Source organism: Podarcis raffonei, chromosome 3 (genome assembly GCF_027172205.1).
Source record: "Podarcis raffonei isolate rPodRaf1 chromosome 3, rPodRaf1.pri, whole genome shotgun sequence".
NCBI classification, from domain to species: Eukaryota; Metazoa; Chordata; class Lepidosauria; order Squamata; family Lacertidae; genus Podarcis; species Podarcis raffonei.
Window position 1 is genome coordinate 2,929,055 of NC_070604.1, and position 18,734 is coordinate 2,947,788.

The following is an 18,734-nucleotide window of genomic DNA, read 5'->3' on the forward strand; positions in this document are numbered from 1 at the left end:
TTAGGCTGAAGTATTCAGGTCCAATAATTTTTGTCTGGAAAGGGGTGCCATCTGGTGAGGGGGCAGCCAGCCCCAATATTTTCAATAAGGGGTCTGTGCCCCCCCCCGAAAATACTCTGCGGCAATCCTCTTATGCATGCTAAACATACTCAGCTCCTTCAATCGTTCCTCATGCAGCTTGGTTTCCAGACCCTTAATCATCTTGGTTGCCCTTCTCTGCCCACATTTCAACTTCTCAACATCCTTCCTAAATTGTGGTGCCCAGAATTGGACACAGTATTCAAGGTGTGGTCTAACCAAGGCAGAATAGAGTGGTACTATTAATTCCCTTGATCTGTATGCTATACTTCTGTTGATGCAGCCTAGTATAGCATTCGCTTTTTTGCTGCTGCTGCATCATCATCATATTATTGACTCATGTTCAGCTTGTGGTCCACCAGGATCCCTAGATCCTTTTCACATGTATTGCTAGTAAGCCAGGTGTCCCCCACCCTATATTTGTGCATCTGGTTCTTCCTGCCTAAGTGCAGAACCTGACATTTGTCCCCGTTTAAATTCATTTTGTTACCTTGCACCCAGTTCTCCAATCTGTTATGGTCATTTTTAATTTTGATTCTGTCTTTTGCGGCATTAGCTACCCCTCCCAGTTTGGTGTCACCTGCAAATTTGATGAGCATCCCCTCAATTCCTTCATCCAAGTCATTTATGAAGATGTTGAACAACAACAGGCCCATGACAGAACTCTGCGGCACCCCACTGGTCACTTTCCCCCAGGATGATGGGGAGCCAGTAATGAGTCCTCTTTGGGTTCGGTCAGTCAACTAGCTACAAATCCACCTAACAGTTCCCTCGTTCAACCCACATTTTATGAGCTTCCTCACAAGAATGGGGGACTTTGTCAAAAGCCTTACTGAAATCAAGATAGACTATGTCCACAGCATTCCAAGTTTGTAACTCCATCAAAAGAAGAAATGAGATTCTTCTGGCATGACTTATTTTTGATAAACTCATTCTGGGTCTTAGTAATCACAGTATTCTTTTCTAAGTGCTCACCGACCGACTGTTGAATTATCTGTTCTAGAACCTTTCCTGATATTGACGTCAAGCTCACAGATCAGTAGTGGGTCTCCCCCCCCACTTCTGAAGATGGGGACAACATTTGCATGCCTCCAGTCTGCAGGGACCTCCACTGTTCTCTAAGAACTCTCAAACTTTATAGACAGAGGCTCTGAGATTACATCCACAAGCCCCTTTAGTATCTTTGGGTACCTCAGGCCCTAGAGATTCAAATTTATTTAAAGTAGCTAGATGTTCCCTTAGCACCTTGTTTCCTGTCTTGGGCTACAGCTCCCTCCTTACATTGTTTATTCTGTTATCTCCAGGTTGGACACTGTTTTCAGGTGAAAACAAAGTAGCTTGTTCTTGTTTGCTCTTCCTCTTGTTCTTCATATGGATTGTCAGCAAAAATGTCCCAATATGTCTTCTACCCAATTCAGGATGGAGGGCAGAGTCTCAAGAGATTTCGGCAGGGGGGAGAGCAGGCAGAGTCTTTGGGCCTATCAGCTGCATACAGCACACCAAAATGTTCACCTTTTAAGATTTATGTTGGGAACAGTGCAACTGTCAGCCATATTTCTACTGAGATAATGATTCTGAGAAGATCACAAGTCCTTAGGAATGAAAGATGACAGGAACCAGCTTAGTTGCTTCTGGTTCCCTACTAAGTTTCACTCAAGATAGTTGGTATCCAAACCCTGTAAAATGATGCCAGATTTAAATGAATAAAAACAACAGATTTCAAATAAAGTAAAATGAATAGCACCCACAATATCAACAAATTAGACTGTTCACAGAAATGGGAATACAGTGCATAAGCAATAAATTTGTAGGTAGAGCCTTAAATGTTTAAGCAATTGAAGAAAAAAACAAATACACATTTCTTCAGGAGTGTATGTAGGAGTCTCCATGTATTGAAATTTTCACTCAGCATTTCTAATTAGTTTTTTTTACACAGTTTCATAGTGTGAAATTAAACTAGCAGTTTGCTAACATCTGTAAAGTAAATCAAACAGTTTTCTCATCTTAAAGACAGACAATTCAGTCACAGAGGGCTAATTTTTATGTTTCCTTTATTTTCTTTTTTATCTTCCTGGTAAGCCAATTTTCTGCTTAAAATCTAATGTTTAAAACTATTATTTCCTTCAGTATGGGGGCTTTATCCCTTCTTCTCTACTTCTATGCAAAATGATGCAATTATTTATGTGCTTCAAAGTATGCAGAAAAGAGCAAGTACCTATTGAAATAAGAATCAGGATTATTATTTTGCATCCCAAACATAAGGTTACAAGGACTATACATAAGATAGCAAATGCTCTAATTGCAAAGATTAGTTAAGCTTTTAATGGTTCATCTTTTCTTTTTGTCTGGACTAAGGTTATATAGATAGTGCTCTTTTCTTGATTAGCTAGATCAGGCTGCTAAAATGGAAATGTGCAACAATTGTACGTAGCAATTTTTAAAGTAGAAAACCAATCTAATTATATTGAATTATATTTTAATATTACTTTCTGCTACCATTACTGTTAATACACTAAAAAAAAATTGCATCATGTCTGCTTAGTGCAGCTTATACACTACATGATGGGTAAGGCAGAGAAGTCCCTGCTCACATTTCTTAAAAGTTAGAGTTCTGTCTGCAAGGTACCTTTCTGTGATGTCCATTTACTGCTGTGTACAAAGTAAATAAGAATATGGATTTGGGGAGCAGACAATGAATGTCTCCCAACTCAGACAATTCAGGCAATCTCCTACTAGAAATGGGCAGGTCAATCTATTTTCAATCAGTATCAGTTTTGCATGTGTTCATTCATTAGTCTGTTGAGTTTTCTTAATTTTTTTTAATCTGCATGAGAATTTGTTTTTAAATACAGTAATGTATTTTATCATAAGATACATATTCAGATACATATATTATCCCAGTATTCATAATTCTAAGTTTTATCCTGAAATACATATTTTGTACTGTGCTTTGGTACTTTTTGAGAGGACAACTATTATCACAAATTTTAGAGAACTGTCAAATCTGAAGAGTAAGTACATTCTCTTCTGCACATTTTTCTGGGAAGTGCACTGCCATTCATAGAAATCAAATTCCTCAAGCCTCCCCACCTCTTATACTCTTAGTTATAGGGAGCAGAAGAGAACAGGCAAAGAGAACTATTCCACTCACTGTGTTTGAGAAGTATGGAGCTGCAGTGCAAAAAAATTCTCAACAAATCTAGAAGAGGCATCACCATTTGGAATGGAAACACTAATCCAGATCAGAAAACACTGCTTTCTTATATGCAGTTGTGCCACTTGTTCCAGCTCTTACTTCAGAACATCCAGCTTCTTAAAGCATATTTTAATTGTTTATGTTTTGCTCTTTAAGTTTGTTATCAGCCCTGGATGCTATTTTTGAGGAAAACGCTAGGGTGCAAATATTTTTTAATAAATAAATAGTTTTGAAGTATTTCTTATTCTTGAAATGTTGATCTGGTGACCTTTTTATGAAATGAAAAGTGATGCTGTGTAGAAAAGCAGATGAAGTTTAACTTTTTTCTCTCATTACCATCATCTTGCAATATTCTGCGGAAAAGGTGTGTTGTGCCCTTATTGCAGTTTTCAAAGAATGGATGTCGCCATTCTCCTTCCATTATTACACTGTCTCAAACTCATCAGGTATAACTGCGGGAAAATGTTTTTCTCAAAGTCTTTCTCTCCATACACAAATATGAACAGCTGTATGCCCACTTTTTATGATTGATTTTATTTATTTTTAGTCTTCTTTTTGAAGAAAGCTCTAACTGCTCTGTTACCTATTTGTCTACTACCAGTGTGTCTCCAGAGCCTCCCCCCCCCCCGGGACTAATTTGCAGTAGTGTTCTTTGACAAATAGTCAGAAAGCATGACTGCTTTCAGTAACATGATTGTTTTCCCTTTCCCAAACTATACTTTGTGATATCTTTTGCACAATTCAGTTATTATAACTTTCCCATGTTTGTTTCAGTCTAACTTTGTTAGCCTTATGGGTCACTGAACCCACATTTCTTCATCTATTATTCTGTAGTTGTTTGTTCTGAATCTACTGACATGAGTTGGAAATCCCAGTGTTTTTGTTGTTCATTAAATTTTTTGGCCTACTAATTTTTATATGGTATACAGATACCAGTGTGGTATACGAAAACATGAAATAAAACTGGTAATACAGTAAATCAAAATACTAAAAAGAAAATCAGAATGGACAAACAGGGGCCCAGTTTCAGAATGTTGCGCTCTTAATTTTTACAGAATTCATTCTTATTAACCAATAGGATACAGTGGTGCCTCGCAAGACGAACGCCTCGCAAAACGAAAAACTCGCAAGACGAAAGAGTTTTCCGTTTTGGAGGTGCTTCGCAAAACGAATTTCCCTATGGGCTTGCTTCGCAAGAAGAAAGCCCATAGGGAAATCTCCGCCAGCCTTCAGAAGAGGTCCTGGACCTCTTCTGAAGGCCGGCGGGGGGCAAAAGTCTTTGCTCCCCCCGCCTGCCTTCCCGGGACAGCGGAGACTTCTCCGCTGTCCCGGGGCGATCTGAAAATGCTGGCGGGCGGCAGCGAAGGCTGCGCTGCCGCCCGCCAGCATTTTAAAAGCCCCCGGACAGCGGAGACTTCTCCGCTGTCCCGGGGCGATCTGAAAATGCTGGCGGGCGGCAGCGAAGGCTGCGCTGCCGCCCGCCAGCATTTTAAAAGCCCCCGGACAGCGGAGACTTCTCCGCTGTCCCGGGGCGATCTGAAAATGCTGGCGGGCGGCAGCGAACGCTTCGCTGCCGCCTGCCAGCATTTTAAAAGCCCCCGGACAGCGGAGACTTCTCCGCTGTCCCGGGGCGATCTGAAAATGCTGGCAGGCGGCAGCGAAGGCTGTGCTGCCACCCGCCAGCATTTTAAAAGCCCCCGGACAGCGGAGAAGTCCTTGCCCCCCCCCCCAGCCTTCAGAAGAGGTCGGGGGACAGACTGTCCCCGGACCTGGTCTGAAGGCGGTTTCCATAGGAACGCATTGATTGATTTTCAATGCATTCCTATGGGAAACCGTGCTTCGCAAGACGAAAAACTCGCAAGAAGAAAAAACTTGCGGAACGAATTAATTTCGTCTTGCGAGGCACCACTGTACTGTTGTTTACATAGTCACTTTTTATAACATAGGTCAGAGCTGAGTTAAGAGCTGCTATAAAAGGCTCATTTGCTTCATTTCAACTTTATCTACTTGATTGAGAAACTGCTGCCTTGGAGTGCCACCCCAACTGAATTTTCCATTCAACCTGGTCATTAGAAGAATTAAGAATTGGTAGCTGTTTGTTTGTTTGTTTTTCTCTTGCCTGCTCTACACATCTCTTTTTCCTTTTGTGTCATGTATTTTAGATTATAATGATGTGGGCAGGGATTATTTTGTCTTTAATCCGTGTACAGTGGGGTTTGCCAGCCTGGCACCTGTGGGCACCATGGCATCCACAACGGCCTTCATTGGCACCCAGAAACAGAGGACCCAGGCTCGGACCTTTCTTTAGCCCATCTAGAAAAAAGTTAGAAAGCAAAATTTGCAGGTACACTTCTAAGCAACTTCTTTCAAATGTAGCAGCCTGGTGGCTCCAGCCTGTCAGTGTTTTTAGCCCTTGAGTGAAGTCAGAGCTGTGGTTGATAAGAACTGTTTGGATACCAGGCAATAGGAATCTCTGGGGTCCTAAGGAGTGGCTGTTTTCCCCTTTAGTGCACTTTTCCTGCTTCTGTCTTACTTTCTAGCCCTTAGATCCACCAGTTTGCTTCTCTGTTTATTTTATTTTGCTGCTGCCAACAGCATGGAGCAGCTGGCAGACATACAGTTAATAATAATAATAAAGAAATCTGTGTGTTGGGTAGGGGAAGAAGCATGGGAATCAGCTGTCAAAAATTTGCTGCCTGCCGGACTTCCGGGTTAGCGCCATCGACTAATGGCGGATTCCCTCCGAGCTCCGGAGGGAATCGGCTCTGCAGGATTTGGGTATTGCCGCTGCGGCGACGCGGGGACCCTCAGAAATCACAGGCACTGAAGCCTGTGAACCTGGTGACTCGGCGGGCACCATTTGTGCCCCCCCGACCTGCGAAGGAGCCTTTTTAAAGGCTTTGGAACGGGGGACGGGGCGAGCGGCGCGGTGCTGAGAGTCGACTGCTTCTCCTGCGGAGTGAAGCCGCATGCCATGGTCGGAGAGCGCTGACTTCTTCTTGTGAACAATTGGACTTTAAAAGCATCAACCCGTGAGTAGTACGGAAATTGGATTTGCAAAGAAAAAAATTTTTTTGAATTAGGCACGATCGGGGAAGGCGCAAACAGGAAGTCCGTCTCCCCGTCTTGTAAATAATTTAAAGCAAGGACTAGTTAACTAAGGTCGAGAGAACTTCTTTTTCTTTATTGGGTAAAAGACATTAATTTCACGATTTGGCAGTATAAGTAATTTTACTGGAGGATAAGAGCTAATTTTGAGAGCTGAAGTGCCACCCCCCCGGACCCGGGAGTGATCCGCGAGAGAGCCTGTTGAGGAGATATAGAAGAGCTTGACAGCTGTCAAATTAGCTGTCAAGAAGGAAAAAGAGAACTTTGTTTCTGCTGTCTCTGCTGGATATATTTGTTACAATTTGGTTATATTTTGTTGAAAACAAGGAAGAACTGATACAAACTAACTTGATTTTTGGATTTGAACTGGAAGGAAGATTAAGTAACCAAAATCCCTCTAGAGGGGGTTTTGGGACATTACAAGAATGGCTGAAGGAGGAAAAATTCAAGCTAAATTGGACAGAGTTTTTCTTCTCTTGGGAAAGTTACAAGGCCAAATTGATGTTTTGGCTATAAATGTTGCAACTCTGGACTTAACAGTAAACAAATTCATTGAATTTGATAAGGACTTGACTCATGAAGTTCATGCAGCTGGACAAGAGAAACTTGAGAGATTTGAGAGTGTGGAAAAAGAGTTATATGTTGTTTCTGAGGAAAAGGAAGGAGGAGATGTAATGTTGCAGATGACAAAGGAGAGCCAGAGGCCTGACATGATGGTTACAAAGGAAAATAAGTACTGGATGATGAAAATCTGGTCTGAATTGGAGATTGAAGAATGGAGAGATCTCCTTATGTGGAGATCTGAAGACCTACGGTTTACAAATTTGATTAAGGTAGAAGTTGGAGCTTTCGGGACATTTGGACTTAAAAGGAGTAAGAAACAAGATTCGGGCTCCACTTTTAAGTATGGAGGTCTGGCTGGAAGAAACATGGACCCTATTGGGACAGAGCTTCTCCGAGATCTGGTGTTTAATACTAAGGACTACCCAAAAAACCGGCAGAGAGGAATTGAAAGAGAATTAAGAGCCTCGGACGTGAGGTCTCCAGGCTGATAGTAGACTAAGACTGATGGACATTTGTTGGGGATCGAAACCGGGAAAGGGGGGGTGGGGTTTGGGAATCCAAAGGGTGCACAATTATAATCTGTTTTTTATTTTGTTTTGTTATTAGTATGAAAATTGGGGAATTCGTGGAAGGGAATTTGGGTCGACTTTAGAAAAAGGTTTTAAGAATGAGCACTGATGTACAAATATTGATGTTTATAAGTTAAAATTGGTTTTTCTAAAATGAATTAAATATAAAAAGGTCAAAAATTGGGGATAAGAACTTGTTGAACTAACAATTTGAATTGGAATATAAGAAGGGGAGGTGTGGGGAAGTCAGGGAAATATGTTATTGAAAATACGGATTGTAAACTTTATGTGTTTTTAACTTTTTTGTTTTTTCTTTTTTGATTTTTTAATGTATTAAGGTGGAAAATCTCAATAAATATCTTTAAAAAAACACAACAAAAATTTGCTGCCTGCCAGCCATATGTAAAAGTCACAAACTGCTGCTTGAGAAACTTTTTGAAAATGTGGGGTTATGGTAAGAAACGCAGAAATCCTCCCTTTACAGCTGTGTGTTATTTTGCTGCATGCTGGCACATGGAATAGTCAGCTGCTTGGGAGACCCCACAGTTAATGTCAGAACTGGGCAGAGGAGGAATGATGGAGACTGCCTCACCAGACCCACCATCTCCCAGAACCCGGCAAGCCTTAAAAGTAGGAGAGCAAAGAGCTCAAAGACAGAGGGCACTAAGCGGCCCCCGTAGAGATGATGATGACGAATGAGGAAGTGGGAGGGGGGTGGAGATTCACCATTATCCAAGAGGCTGTGTTCCAAGCCTCTTTCTGTAAATATTGAATCAAAAGCAAATGGTAAGAATTTTTTTTGTCTTTGTACGATCCTGGCAACCGGCTGTGGGAGTTGCTTACAGCTGCCTGACAGCTAAATCTATGTGTGTGACAGAGAGAAGGAGAGAAGATATGGGGCTTGTCCACACTTCTGCTTCTCCCACCACTTTCTCCTGCGGAAACCAGCTGTTTACTTCTAAAGGAGAACAAACATCTATCTGGTTTTCTGCAGACCCATGTCTAGAAAGCATGGGGAAAGTAGAACTGTGAATGAGCCCATGGCAAGCCTTTTTTGTTTCTCCTGCATACCCTACAGCAGGGACTGTTCCAAAGCTGTTTTGGGGGCAGAGCCCAATGCAGAAACATGAAGATGATCTTCATAACAAAGATAACCTTTTCCTGCTTGTTTCCAAGTTGTTTCTTTTTCCTGATGGGTCCCAAGTTGAGTTTTGGTGGAGAGAGAGGCATTGCAGAATCATCATTATTGCCATCACCTTTTCCTTCCTGGCTCACAGCAGGGATGGTTCCCAAGTTTTTTTGTCGGGGGGGGGGAGCACAGTGCAAAGGCAATCATTATTATGATCATTTCCTCATACACCCCTAATTTTGAGACGCTTGTAGATGACATTCAGACTCAAACATTACACCAGTTGGGACTTGTATTGTTCAACTAGTACTCTGGTGAGTTTTTAATGTATTTGATTTATATTTTCCTTGTATTTCTATTATTTTCTATTCCACAAAGATAGTTTTTTTTAAAAAAAAATACTTGCCATCCAGCATTAAGTATGTTTTTATAATTGTGACTATGCATGTATATGGCTGTCTGTAGTAATTCAAAATTATTCTTGGATTCAGCTTTCTTCTATTTTCTAGCTCTAATCCACAGCAGCATAGCAGTGGCAGATAACCAAGACTTAGCATTGTCTGGGGGAAAATAAAGTTTTTCAAACATTCTTGTTATCAAACAATAACAAAAATGAATTTATGTTTTCATATTTGAACCATTTTATGTTCCAGTCCCTTTTCTTATTCTGTTCTTTTGGAGGTGGCAGCCATTTTGTGTTAGGCCACACCCCGGGCAGCAGCCATTCCCTGATTGGTGCCTTGGTACCTTCTCAAAATTCCAAATGTACCCTTAGACCCAAATAGGTTGGTGACCATTGGTGAACACAGTGCTTCTGCTTCCTAAATTTTAGGTATTTTATGAATGATAATAATAATCGTGGGTGATATCTAATCTTAATCTCAGAATAGACCCATTGAAATCAAGTAATTTAACCTCATTAATTTAAGTGAGCAGACTCTGACAATGACTTAGTCAGATATCACTCAATAACTTCAGTCTTTTATATGCTTACACAAAGGTCAGAATGTCAAAACCAAATAAAATACCATTTTCTAAGAATATTAAAGTCCATCTACATAATTTTATAGTTGGCTGCACGATTCTCTCCAAAATCAAGAATAGATATGATATGGCCTGAGAATTCAAGGATTAGGTTACATAACTGATGGATATTTTTGATTTGGTAGCAAATACAGTCTGAGTTGTCCATATTTTCATTAGATCAAAGCTTCTGTGACAACAATGTTCCACAAGACTAATAATGAACAAATACTGGAAAGGACTGAAAGGCAACAATAGATTTTATTACTTACAATAATTTTATCATCTGCCATGTGAATGGGTCCTATGGTAAAGCAAATAATAGATTTCCATTTTTAGAATTTATTAGCATTATATTGTTTAAATCCATTCAGAGCTAAACTAAATTGTTTTGAAATTGGATGTGTGTGTTGTTTTACAGATTCTGAGTTACATACGTACCGATGGGGATCCACTTGATGCCGGCTTTAGCTCATGTAATCCTTATCAGATTCATACTGTAGAACACGCTTTCAATGCAGACCACGAGCCCATGGCTGACAGCTGCATCTATGAGTACGTTAAGAATAAAGTTCAGTGTGTGGCAGTCACCAAAATACCACTGCTATCAAAGGCCATCAGCTGCTGCTGGAACATTACAGAAGACAAACTTGTTCTGGGGTGTGAAGATTCTTCAATAGTCCTATATGAAGCCTACCGTCAAGTAACTTTATCAGCACAGGCAGAACTATTGCCTGTCTTAATGTGTTGCCACCCCAGTGAAGCCATAGTCCTGGTTGGTAGTTCACAAGGGGAGCTTCAGCTGTTTGACATGGCACTATCTCCAATTAAAATGCAGGTTTTAGCTGAAGACTTCTCAACCAAATCAACTTTGCAGTTCAGTGAACATTTTGATGTATCCAGCAGCCTCATCCAGATCCAGTGGGCTGCTCCTAAAGTTTCATGTCCAAGTATGGATGATGTAGATATCCATGATCTTCTCTTACTTAAGTTTGACAAAGGACCTATTGGAGTGCTGCATTTTAAAGTTGGTAAGTTGATGCACTGTTTGTGGCAGAAGGGATTATGTTCTATAATTAACTGGTGCTGTTTCATAGTGAATCCACAGGAAAGGGATTTCTACGTTTTTCAAGCAGTTCAAATTGCAAATAGTGTAAATAATGATATTTTGTTATTTTATTATATTTATATACTCTATTCATTCCGTCATAAACCCCAATACAGTGTACATGTAGCACCCATCCGTGTGTAAGGAGTACCATGAGTATTTGCAGGGGCCAGACCCTGAGTGCAGTGAGGAGTAGCAGAACCAGGCCCTTGCTGTGTTTCTCTTGGAGTCGAGGGTGGCCTGGCTGGTGTGGCCAGGTCAGGAGATGTGCAGCTCCTGGAGGCAAACCCAAGAGGAGTATATAAGGCCAGCATTTCCCCCTGGTTCTTGGCCACAGCAACATGGTTTATACCCTGCTGTTGTCAGTTCCTGCTTTTGCTTCTGATCCTGCTTCAGTTCCTGATCCAGCTTCAGTGATTCTGGCCTTGCTCCAGTTTCTTCTCCTTTACCAGTTTCTGTTTCTGCATTCCAGCCTCATTGAGTTTCCGTCCCCCATTGAACTGCTACCATTGTTACCATCCGACCCAGACTGTTCACTAACCAGACCCAAACCTGCTTAGTATCTGCAAATAGGTGGTCTAATGTGCCTCTAGACCATACCCATTTTCTGTTATATTATTTGTCCAAATCCATTTTTTTAAACTAAATCTAACATTTATGCTTTTCAAAAGATGAAAGAGTGAGATATTAGAGGAAACAGTCATGCACATCAGCATAGGAAATAATTGAAGTCTGTTCACATTGCCACTGCAATTAGACGCATAGACACATTCCAATTTCAAATTAACTATCGACAGTTTACAATCAAACATAGGTGCAGAATTAGTCATATATATATTATTTGTAAATTGTCCTTGTTACCCAATAAAATAGGGTAAATAGGGGGGGGACCCTTCTAGATATCCTGAGACATTTTGTCCAGTAGTGTGTTTAATAGTTGCAGACATCTACATGGAATTATATAATTAAAACAATTATTTGATGTATTCATACATGTTGTCTATTTTTAAATGCCTCTAAATTACCCAGTTACCTGTCAAAACAGAAGGCACTCTGCCTACATGTACCTTGTTCTCCACAGTTCTCCCCTGTGGCTCCGACTCACAACAGCTTTCCAGAAAGCACAGCTTTCCTTTTCCTATCTCTCGCACATTTGTGTTTTTTCTGAGACAAACAGGCTCTCAGCACAGGGATTTAGAGGCCTTTCTGCTAATTGCCAGCTTGTAAACTTAATTGGACTGTCTCCCTGGGTACTGTTCCTAAATCAATTAGGCAGTGAGTTGGCTGTCACCTTTTTTTTACCAAAGTAGGTCACTTGGAAATGTACCACCCAAGAGAAGTCAAGAACCCAAATGGGAAGATGCTTACCTCCATGGTTAAAAGTTAGCACACATTAAAATTTGTTGTGTGGGTTTCCATCAAATCAATACTGTGCTTGAGATATTGTTGCCCCGACTCATCTTGTTCATTAGATAAAATACAATATTAAAATATCCTCCAAAATATATCTAGGATAGCATTTGGATGTTTTTTCTCTTGACCTTTTTATGCATAGTTTAATAGCTTTGGTAGCTAAAACTAATATAACTCTAGATCTAATTAAATATAATACTTATTTAATTTAAGAAGCATGTGTAACAGAGACTTGGTTGGATGAAACAGATGGGCCTGTTCTTGCCACTGCTTGTCCACCAGGTTTCTCTTATGCACAGCAACCCAGGTAATATGGGCAGGGAGAGGGGGTTGTAGTGATTTTTAGGAAGTCAATAGCATGCACCAGGCGTCCTGTTGGGAAGACCCGGTTTTCTGAGTGCATGTTCTGGAAGTTAGATTCCTTTTGGTGTACTGACCTTCCCGCTGCACCAAGGATTCCCTGCCCAAGTTGCTTCAGGTCATGGCAGGTGCTCTCCTGGAGACACCTAGTTTGGTTGTCCTAAGGGATTTTGACATCCATGCCAACACGACCTTACAAGGGACCGCTCGGGAAAGCATGGCCTCCATGGGGCTGTCCCTGAATAAGTTTAGCCCAACTCATAGTCATGGACATGCCTTAGACCTGGTGTTCACATCTATGGATGTGGGTGATCTGACACTAAGTAAAAGTGAAACAAAACAGATGACCCATGAACAGATCACTTCCTGGTGCAACTGGACTTCTCCACGACCCTTCCCCTCTGCAGGGAGGTGGGACGATTTGGATGGTCCGCCCCTGCCACTTAATGGATCCAAATGGTTTCCAGAGAGTGGTAAGGGATGTTTTATCCCATGTTGATGGCGTTTCAGCTGATTCCCTGGTGGCCCGCTGGAATGCAGAGTTAAACAGGGCTATTGACTGTCTGGCTCCGAAGCGCCCTCTCCGATTGCATGGAGCCTGGACAGCCCCATGGTTTTCAACGGAGCTGAGGCCAATGAAACGGAGCTGAGGGAGATGCATTTATATACTGTCTCTTGTACCCAAGGCAGTTTACAATTTTAGAATACTTTAAAAAAAGAAAGTTAAAAATGGAATAGCAAAAGTCTATCCGGGAACTGATGACAATACTCTCCCTGACCTGGATGCCTTCCCTTGGGGCATAGAGGTCTTCAAGTAGGCCCCTGGGAAGCTGGGAGTGAAGCTGCCTTAACTGTTTTCTCAGGCCTTGATGGTTTCCCCAGGAGCTGGTGTCACAAGTGCTTTTCTGTTAAAGGTACGTAACCTTATAGGCCTTGAAGCATTGCAGGTTCCCTAATAGAGACTCTGTCCCTATTATCAGGCATTTTCATAGCTATGAAATGTCTTCTGGTGTAGTTTCTTCTGCTGTAGCCTAACTGTGAAGTAGAATGGGAGAAAATGCCTCTTTGTCACAGAGGGATAGGTGAACATCAAGAGTCCTGCATTAGCTGAGCAGAAGTGCTTGATTCTAGCACAAAGCCACCAACAGATACAATCCTTAATGTCTGCCACTGTTGGAAAGCACTAACTTTGTCCACAATTGTCTTGTTTCCTTTGACAGGTGTCATCCCAAGAGGCCAGCTTGGCCTTGTAGAAATCATCCAGGAGTATATTCATCAGAATGAGATACATGAGGCAATTAATATCCTGAGCAGCATGAACTGGAACATAATGGGCCATCAATGCTATATAAGCCTAAGTGCCATACTAAACTATCTTCTCAGACAAAAGCTGAATCTTACAAGAGAAGGTACATTTTTCTGCATATCATAAATATGAGTAGCTGAATCATGAAAATAATAGCAGACATTGAACAGATGACTTTAGTCTTAACTTGTTATGGTCAGAGTTATATTTGTACTTGTGTTAAAATCAAGTTGTGTGCAAACAGAAGATGTTCAGTATCATATATCAATTTATTCTTGTTTAAGAAAGACGGGCACCAAACTTATCATTTCAACTGAAATAGTAGTTGAAATGTTCCATTCTGTTTCGTACTGTTATCAGTGGTGTGTATGCATGGACATTACTTTCCTCTTCGTGAATCAAAAACCTCATTTGGGGAGACTTTTTCTTAAGATAACTGTTAATAATTTGAATTTATTCAGTGGTGATTGGTTAAAGAAATACATCAATCAGCTTTACATGTTACCTGTTGTATACCCTCATACTTCTTTCCTCCGCTTGCTGTATCTCCCCTGTTGCCTACAGTGATGTCTGAAACCTCCCTACATTGACAGATCAATTCAAGGCTCAGGCTCATCTCTGCTTGATCCTGGTGGGATGGTTCTCCAATGAATAGCTGTGTGTGTGTTAGAACTGTGCTATTCCCAGGATTTAGATAGGAGGAAAATTAAGCAGGAAAACTTCATGCCATGACTCAGCATGGAGGTGCAGCTGGGCACCAGGCTTGCCTTTGTGGTAAGAAGGGGGTGTAGGATATGGGGAGCAGCAGATATTAGAAAATTTGCTTGCTGCCCAAACCTGCCCCCAGGCCATCAGGCTGAGGCAGGCAATCCCTACACTGCAGTGTGAGATGCAGGACTGATTACCTATGTTTAATATTCCAGCAGACAAGGTCAAAATCTCCTCTTGGAAAACTTCTGAAAGTACACAGTGGGAAAGTAGAAGATGGCGGGGATGGGTGGGAGGGAGAGGCTTTTCATGAAATTTTGTTTTAAAATATTTGTATTATATATAGCTGTCTTGTTGAGTTCTTCCCTACATGCAACCCTGCTAATTCTGCTTTACAGTAGAGTTTTATGCCATCCAGGATTTATCCTATACAAGCCTAACAAAACCTGTCATGGTAATTTGTTTTCTTTTTATTAGAGGAACCCAGACAGCCCTTTCATTTGTAATGATTTGACGGTTATCTTTGAGATCTTCATTTCTGCCGTCAACATCAAGCTGTGCTATCTAATGAATCTGTAACTGTGCTAATACTTACTCATATTCCATGTGGGCTGTAGCATTTCAGAAGTGCAAAACATGCTGTAAGGAAAACAGCAACAGCAAGAGAGCATGCCTCCCCCCCACAATAACCTACTGTATTAAATTTTAATCAAAATTGATTGATGCTTTTGAAGGGAAACACCTTCAAAGTTCAGCTTATCTCACTGTCTAGATTCAAGATACTGCAAAACCTCATTTCCTAACAGGTTGCCAGTGCTCATAACACTGGACTATTAGAGCCTTCAGTGCTATCAAATCTTATAAAATAAAATGTACCTATGCTTAGAACTAAACGATAATTATCACTGAATACCGAATTGGTTAGTTCAAACAGACATTTATGGCAGCATATCAGAGAGAGAAATTTCCCTACAGGTCAAACACCTTTAAAGCACTTGAAAACTTTGATTAACTAAAATTCAGTTTGCCCATCTGCCTTGAAAGGACCCTCTGTTATCTCAAATCAAATTGTATCTGCAGCTAAAGGAAGAGAGGGATTTCTATCAATTATACTTTGCTTCTAGATGACAACAGAATTTTATTCCTTTTTTGCGCTCACCCAGCAGTCATCTATGTTGTTTAACATCTACACCAGAGCTTTCCAAACTGTGTGTCCTGACGTGTTAGCGTGTAAGCTGCAGTGTGTAGGTGTGTCGTGCAAATGCTCCCTGCTCTCCTCCCAGGGCTGGAAAGGGGTTAGTTTAACCTCTGGTTTGCTAGTAAAACGGAATTACTGTGTTGTGAAATGATGCAAGTCTAAAAAGTGTGCCACCAACATGAAAAGTTTGGAAAGCTCCGATCCACATGAAACCACTCAAAAAAATGAGAGGCACAAATACAAGATGGGTGACACCTGGCTTGAGAGCAGTACATGTGAAAAGGATCTAGGAGTTTTGGTTGACCACAAACTTGACATGAGCCAACAGTGTGATGCGGCAGCTAAAAAAGCCAATGCAATTCTGGGCTGCATCAATAGGAGTATAGCATCTAGATCAAGGGAAGTAATAGTGCCACTGTATTCTGCTCTGGTCAGACCTCACTTGGAGTACTGTGTCCAGTTCTGGGCACCACAGTTCAAGAAGGACACTGACAAACTGGAACGTGTCCAGAGGAGGGCAACCAAAATGGTCAAAGGCCTGGAAAAGATGCCTTATGAGGAACGGCTAAGGGAGCTGGGCATGTTTAGCCTGGAGAAGAGGAGGTTAAGGGGTGATATGATAGCCATGTTCAAATATATAAAAGGATGTCACATAGAGGAGGGAGAAAGGTTGTTTTCTGCTGCTCCAGAGAAGCGGACACGGAGCAATGGATCCAAACTACAAGAAAGAAGATTCCACCTAAACATTAGGAAGAACTTCCTGACAGTAAGAGCTGTTCGGCAGTGGAATTTGCTGCCAAGGAGTGTGGTGGAGTCTCCTTCTTTGGAGGTCTTTAAGCAGAGGCTTGACAACCATATGTCAGGAGTGCTCTGATGGTGTTTCCTGCTTGGCAGGGGGTTGGACTCGAGGGCCCTTGTGGTCTCTTCCAACTCTATGATTCTAGTTGCAGGGGAGGCAATCAAAGCCCAAGAAGGGTAAATGTTTGACAGCTAGGACAAAACTGGGGAGGGGGGAATCCCCAAGCTGTTCCAATGCCCCTTAAGGGGGAAGCAAATCCTAAAGCTTTCTCTTGCAATGGAAGCTAGGGAAACTTCATAGAATCATAGAATTGCAGAGTTGGAAAGAACCCCGAGAGTCATCTAGTCCAGCCCTCTGCAATGCAGGAATCCTGCTCACAGCCAGGGGCATAGCAAGGGGGCTGTGGTAGGTGCAGTCCGCCCCGGCTGTCCCCACTGAGGGTGTGTGTGGTAAAATGGCGGGTGGCACTCAGTGTGGGGTCTGCAGCACGCCCGAGCCACGCATCTCTCCTGGGAGTGACGCGATGGCTTGAGTGCCCGCAGGCTCTGCCCTGCCCCAAACAGTCCACCCGTTGCCTCCCCCTCAGCTGTAGGGCGGCTGAGTGGGAGGAGGCAGGCAGACTCCTCAGAGGGCCCGTGGTGCCCCTGTGGCCAGCTGGCCCCGCCCCTGGGGGCAGGGCACGTGTGCTGCCCCAGGCTGCCCACAGCTGTCCCTGGGTGGGCTCAAACCACCAACCTTCTGGTTAACTGCCAGACGCACTGAACCTTTGCACCATCTGTCTACCCTGTTCCCCCTGCACCCACCATTCGTCCTGTTCTTTGAAGGGGTGGAGATGATTTGGGTGTGTCTTCTTAAGATGTTCCTTTTTTCCATGAAAAGGATATCTGAGCACACTAGCACTGGTGCACTTAGCAATGTGTTAATTTAAAAAGCAAACAAACTGACATTGGTGAAACTGACAGGACTTTGCCAACACCAATTGACAGTTTCACTGCAGGGCAAGGGAAGGGCAGTAAAACAAATGAGTGATGGGCAGGCAGGTAGAAAGGCAGGGCTACATGCCTAACCAACCACCACTTCGTACCTGGTGAGACAATAGTTCACTTCTGAAAGCTTTATGCTGTTATTCCCAGCGACAGAAGCTCTAAATATCACTGCCCCACCAACCCCATGAAATGTGACAATGAGGAAATTATAAGAATGCTGTATTTTGGAAATAATAATCTCAGGCAAGTGAATGAGCAAATAGTGTTGTTACTGAAGGAAAGTCTAGTGTAGAAGGAAGGATCCCCAAATGGCATTATGCATGCAAGTGTTTATAATCAAGGGTTTACGGCAGGCATAGGCAAACTCTGGCCCTCCAGATGTTTGGGACTACAATTCCCATCATCCCTGACCATTGGTCCTATTAACTAGGGATGATGGGAATTGTAGTCCCAAACATCTGGAGGACCGGAGTTTGCCTATGCCTGGTTTATGGCCTGTCATTAATCCCAACACTTCCTTATGTAACCTAAATATATTTTCGCCTAGTTATTTAAACTACTTGCAGGATAGCCCTAAGTGTACTGTAGGAACTTCCACCTTCCTCCAGATGGGGTGAAAGCCCCTGCTTTTATTAATGTTGCAGTTTTCATGCCACATTTTATTTTATTATTTTATTATTTTTATTGATTGCTTAATTTCTTTAACATATTTTATTAGTGTACTATAAGCTTTCTTTTTTGTGTTATACCCAAAAAGATGGTCAATAAATAAATAGTGTGCTCTCAGTTTTATTTATTCAAATAAGCTATTCATTGTTACTGTCAATGACCAGCATAATAGGTTTTATTTATTGAAATGAGTTATAGACCACTTCCCATCCAAGGATCCTGAAGTATTTTACAGAATAAAATTTCAATCCTTAAATGTTAAAAACTTTCAAACCTATCAAATAAGTATTAATATATACATAAAATTAAACCAGGTACTATCAATGAGCATTGTCAGGGATTATACACAATATCTAAAATGGACCAGTGAGCCTGAGCAAACGAATGTGTTCTTAAGTCTTTGTAAGCACCTTACTATGGGTGCCTCCCACAAAGCAGTTATTTCTTCCATGGCCGGCAGCTGTGTGCAAACTAAAAGAGAACAGTTGTGGTGTGAAAACTTGAAATATTTATGGACAAG

At 41.8% G+C, this 18,734-nt stretch overlaps 2 protein-coding genes across 11 annotated transcripts in view; one reads left to right on the forward strand and one right to left on the reverse strand.

Annotated features, from left to right (window-relative positions):
- WDPCP (WD repeat containing planar cell polarity effector) overlaps positions 1 to 18,734 on the forward strand; it is a 194,110-nt gene that overhangs the window by 91,989 nt on the left and 83,387 nt on the right. For 9 of the 10 annotated variants that reach the window (XR_008329325.1, XM_053380319.1, XM_053380318.1 and 6 more), the window contains 2 exons: positions 10,089 to 10,698; positions 13,769 to 13,957. Coding sequence is in view for 9 of the 10 variants with exons in the window: in XM_053380319.1 (XP_053236294.1) it covers positions 10,089 to 10,698; positions 13,769 to 13,957 (799 nt within the window). In the remaining variant the exon portion in view is untranslated. The remainder of the gene's footprint in view (positions 1 to 10,088; positions 10,699 to 13,768; positions 13,958 to 18,734) is intronic. The other variant, XM_053380323.1, reaches the window with a different exon arrangement.
- OTX1 (orthodenticle homeobox 1) overlaps positions 14,426 to 18,734 on the reverse strand; it is a 132,377-nt gene continuing 128,068 nt past the window's right edge. The window contains exon 5 of the mRNA XM_053380353.1: positions 14,426 to 14,435. The gene's annotated coding sequence lies outside the window, so the exon portion shown is untranslated. The remainder of the gene's footprint in view (positions 14,436 to 18,734) is intronic.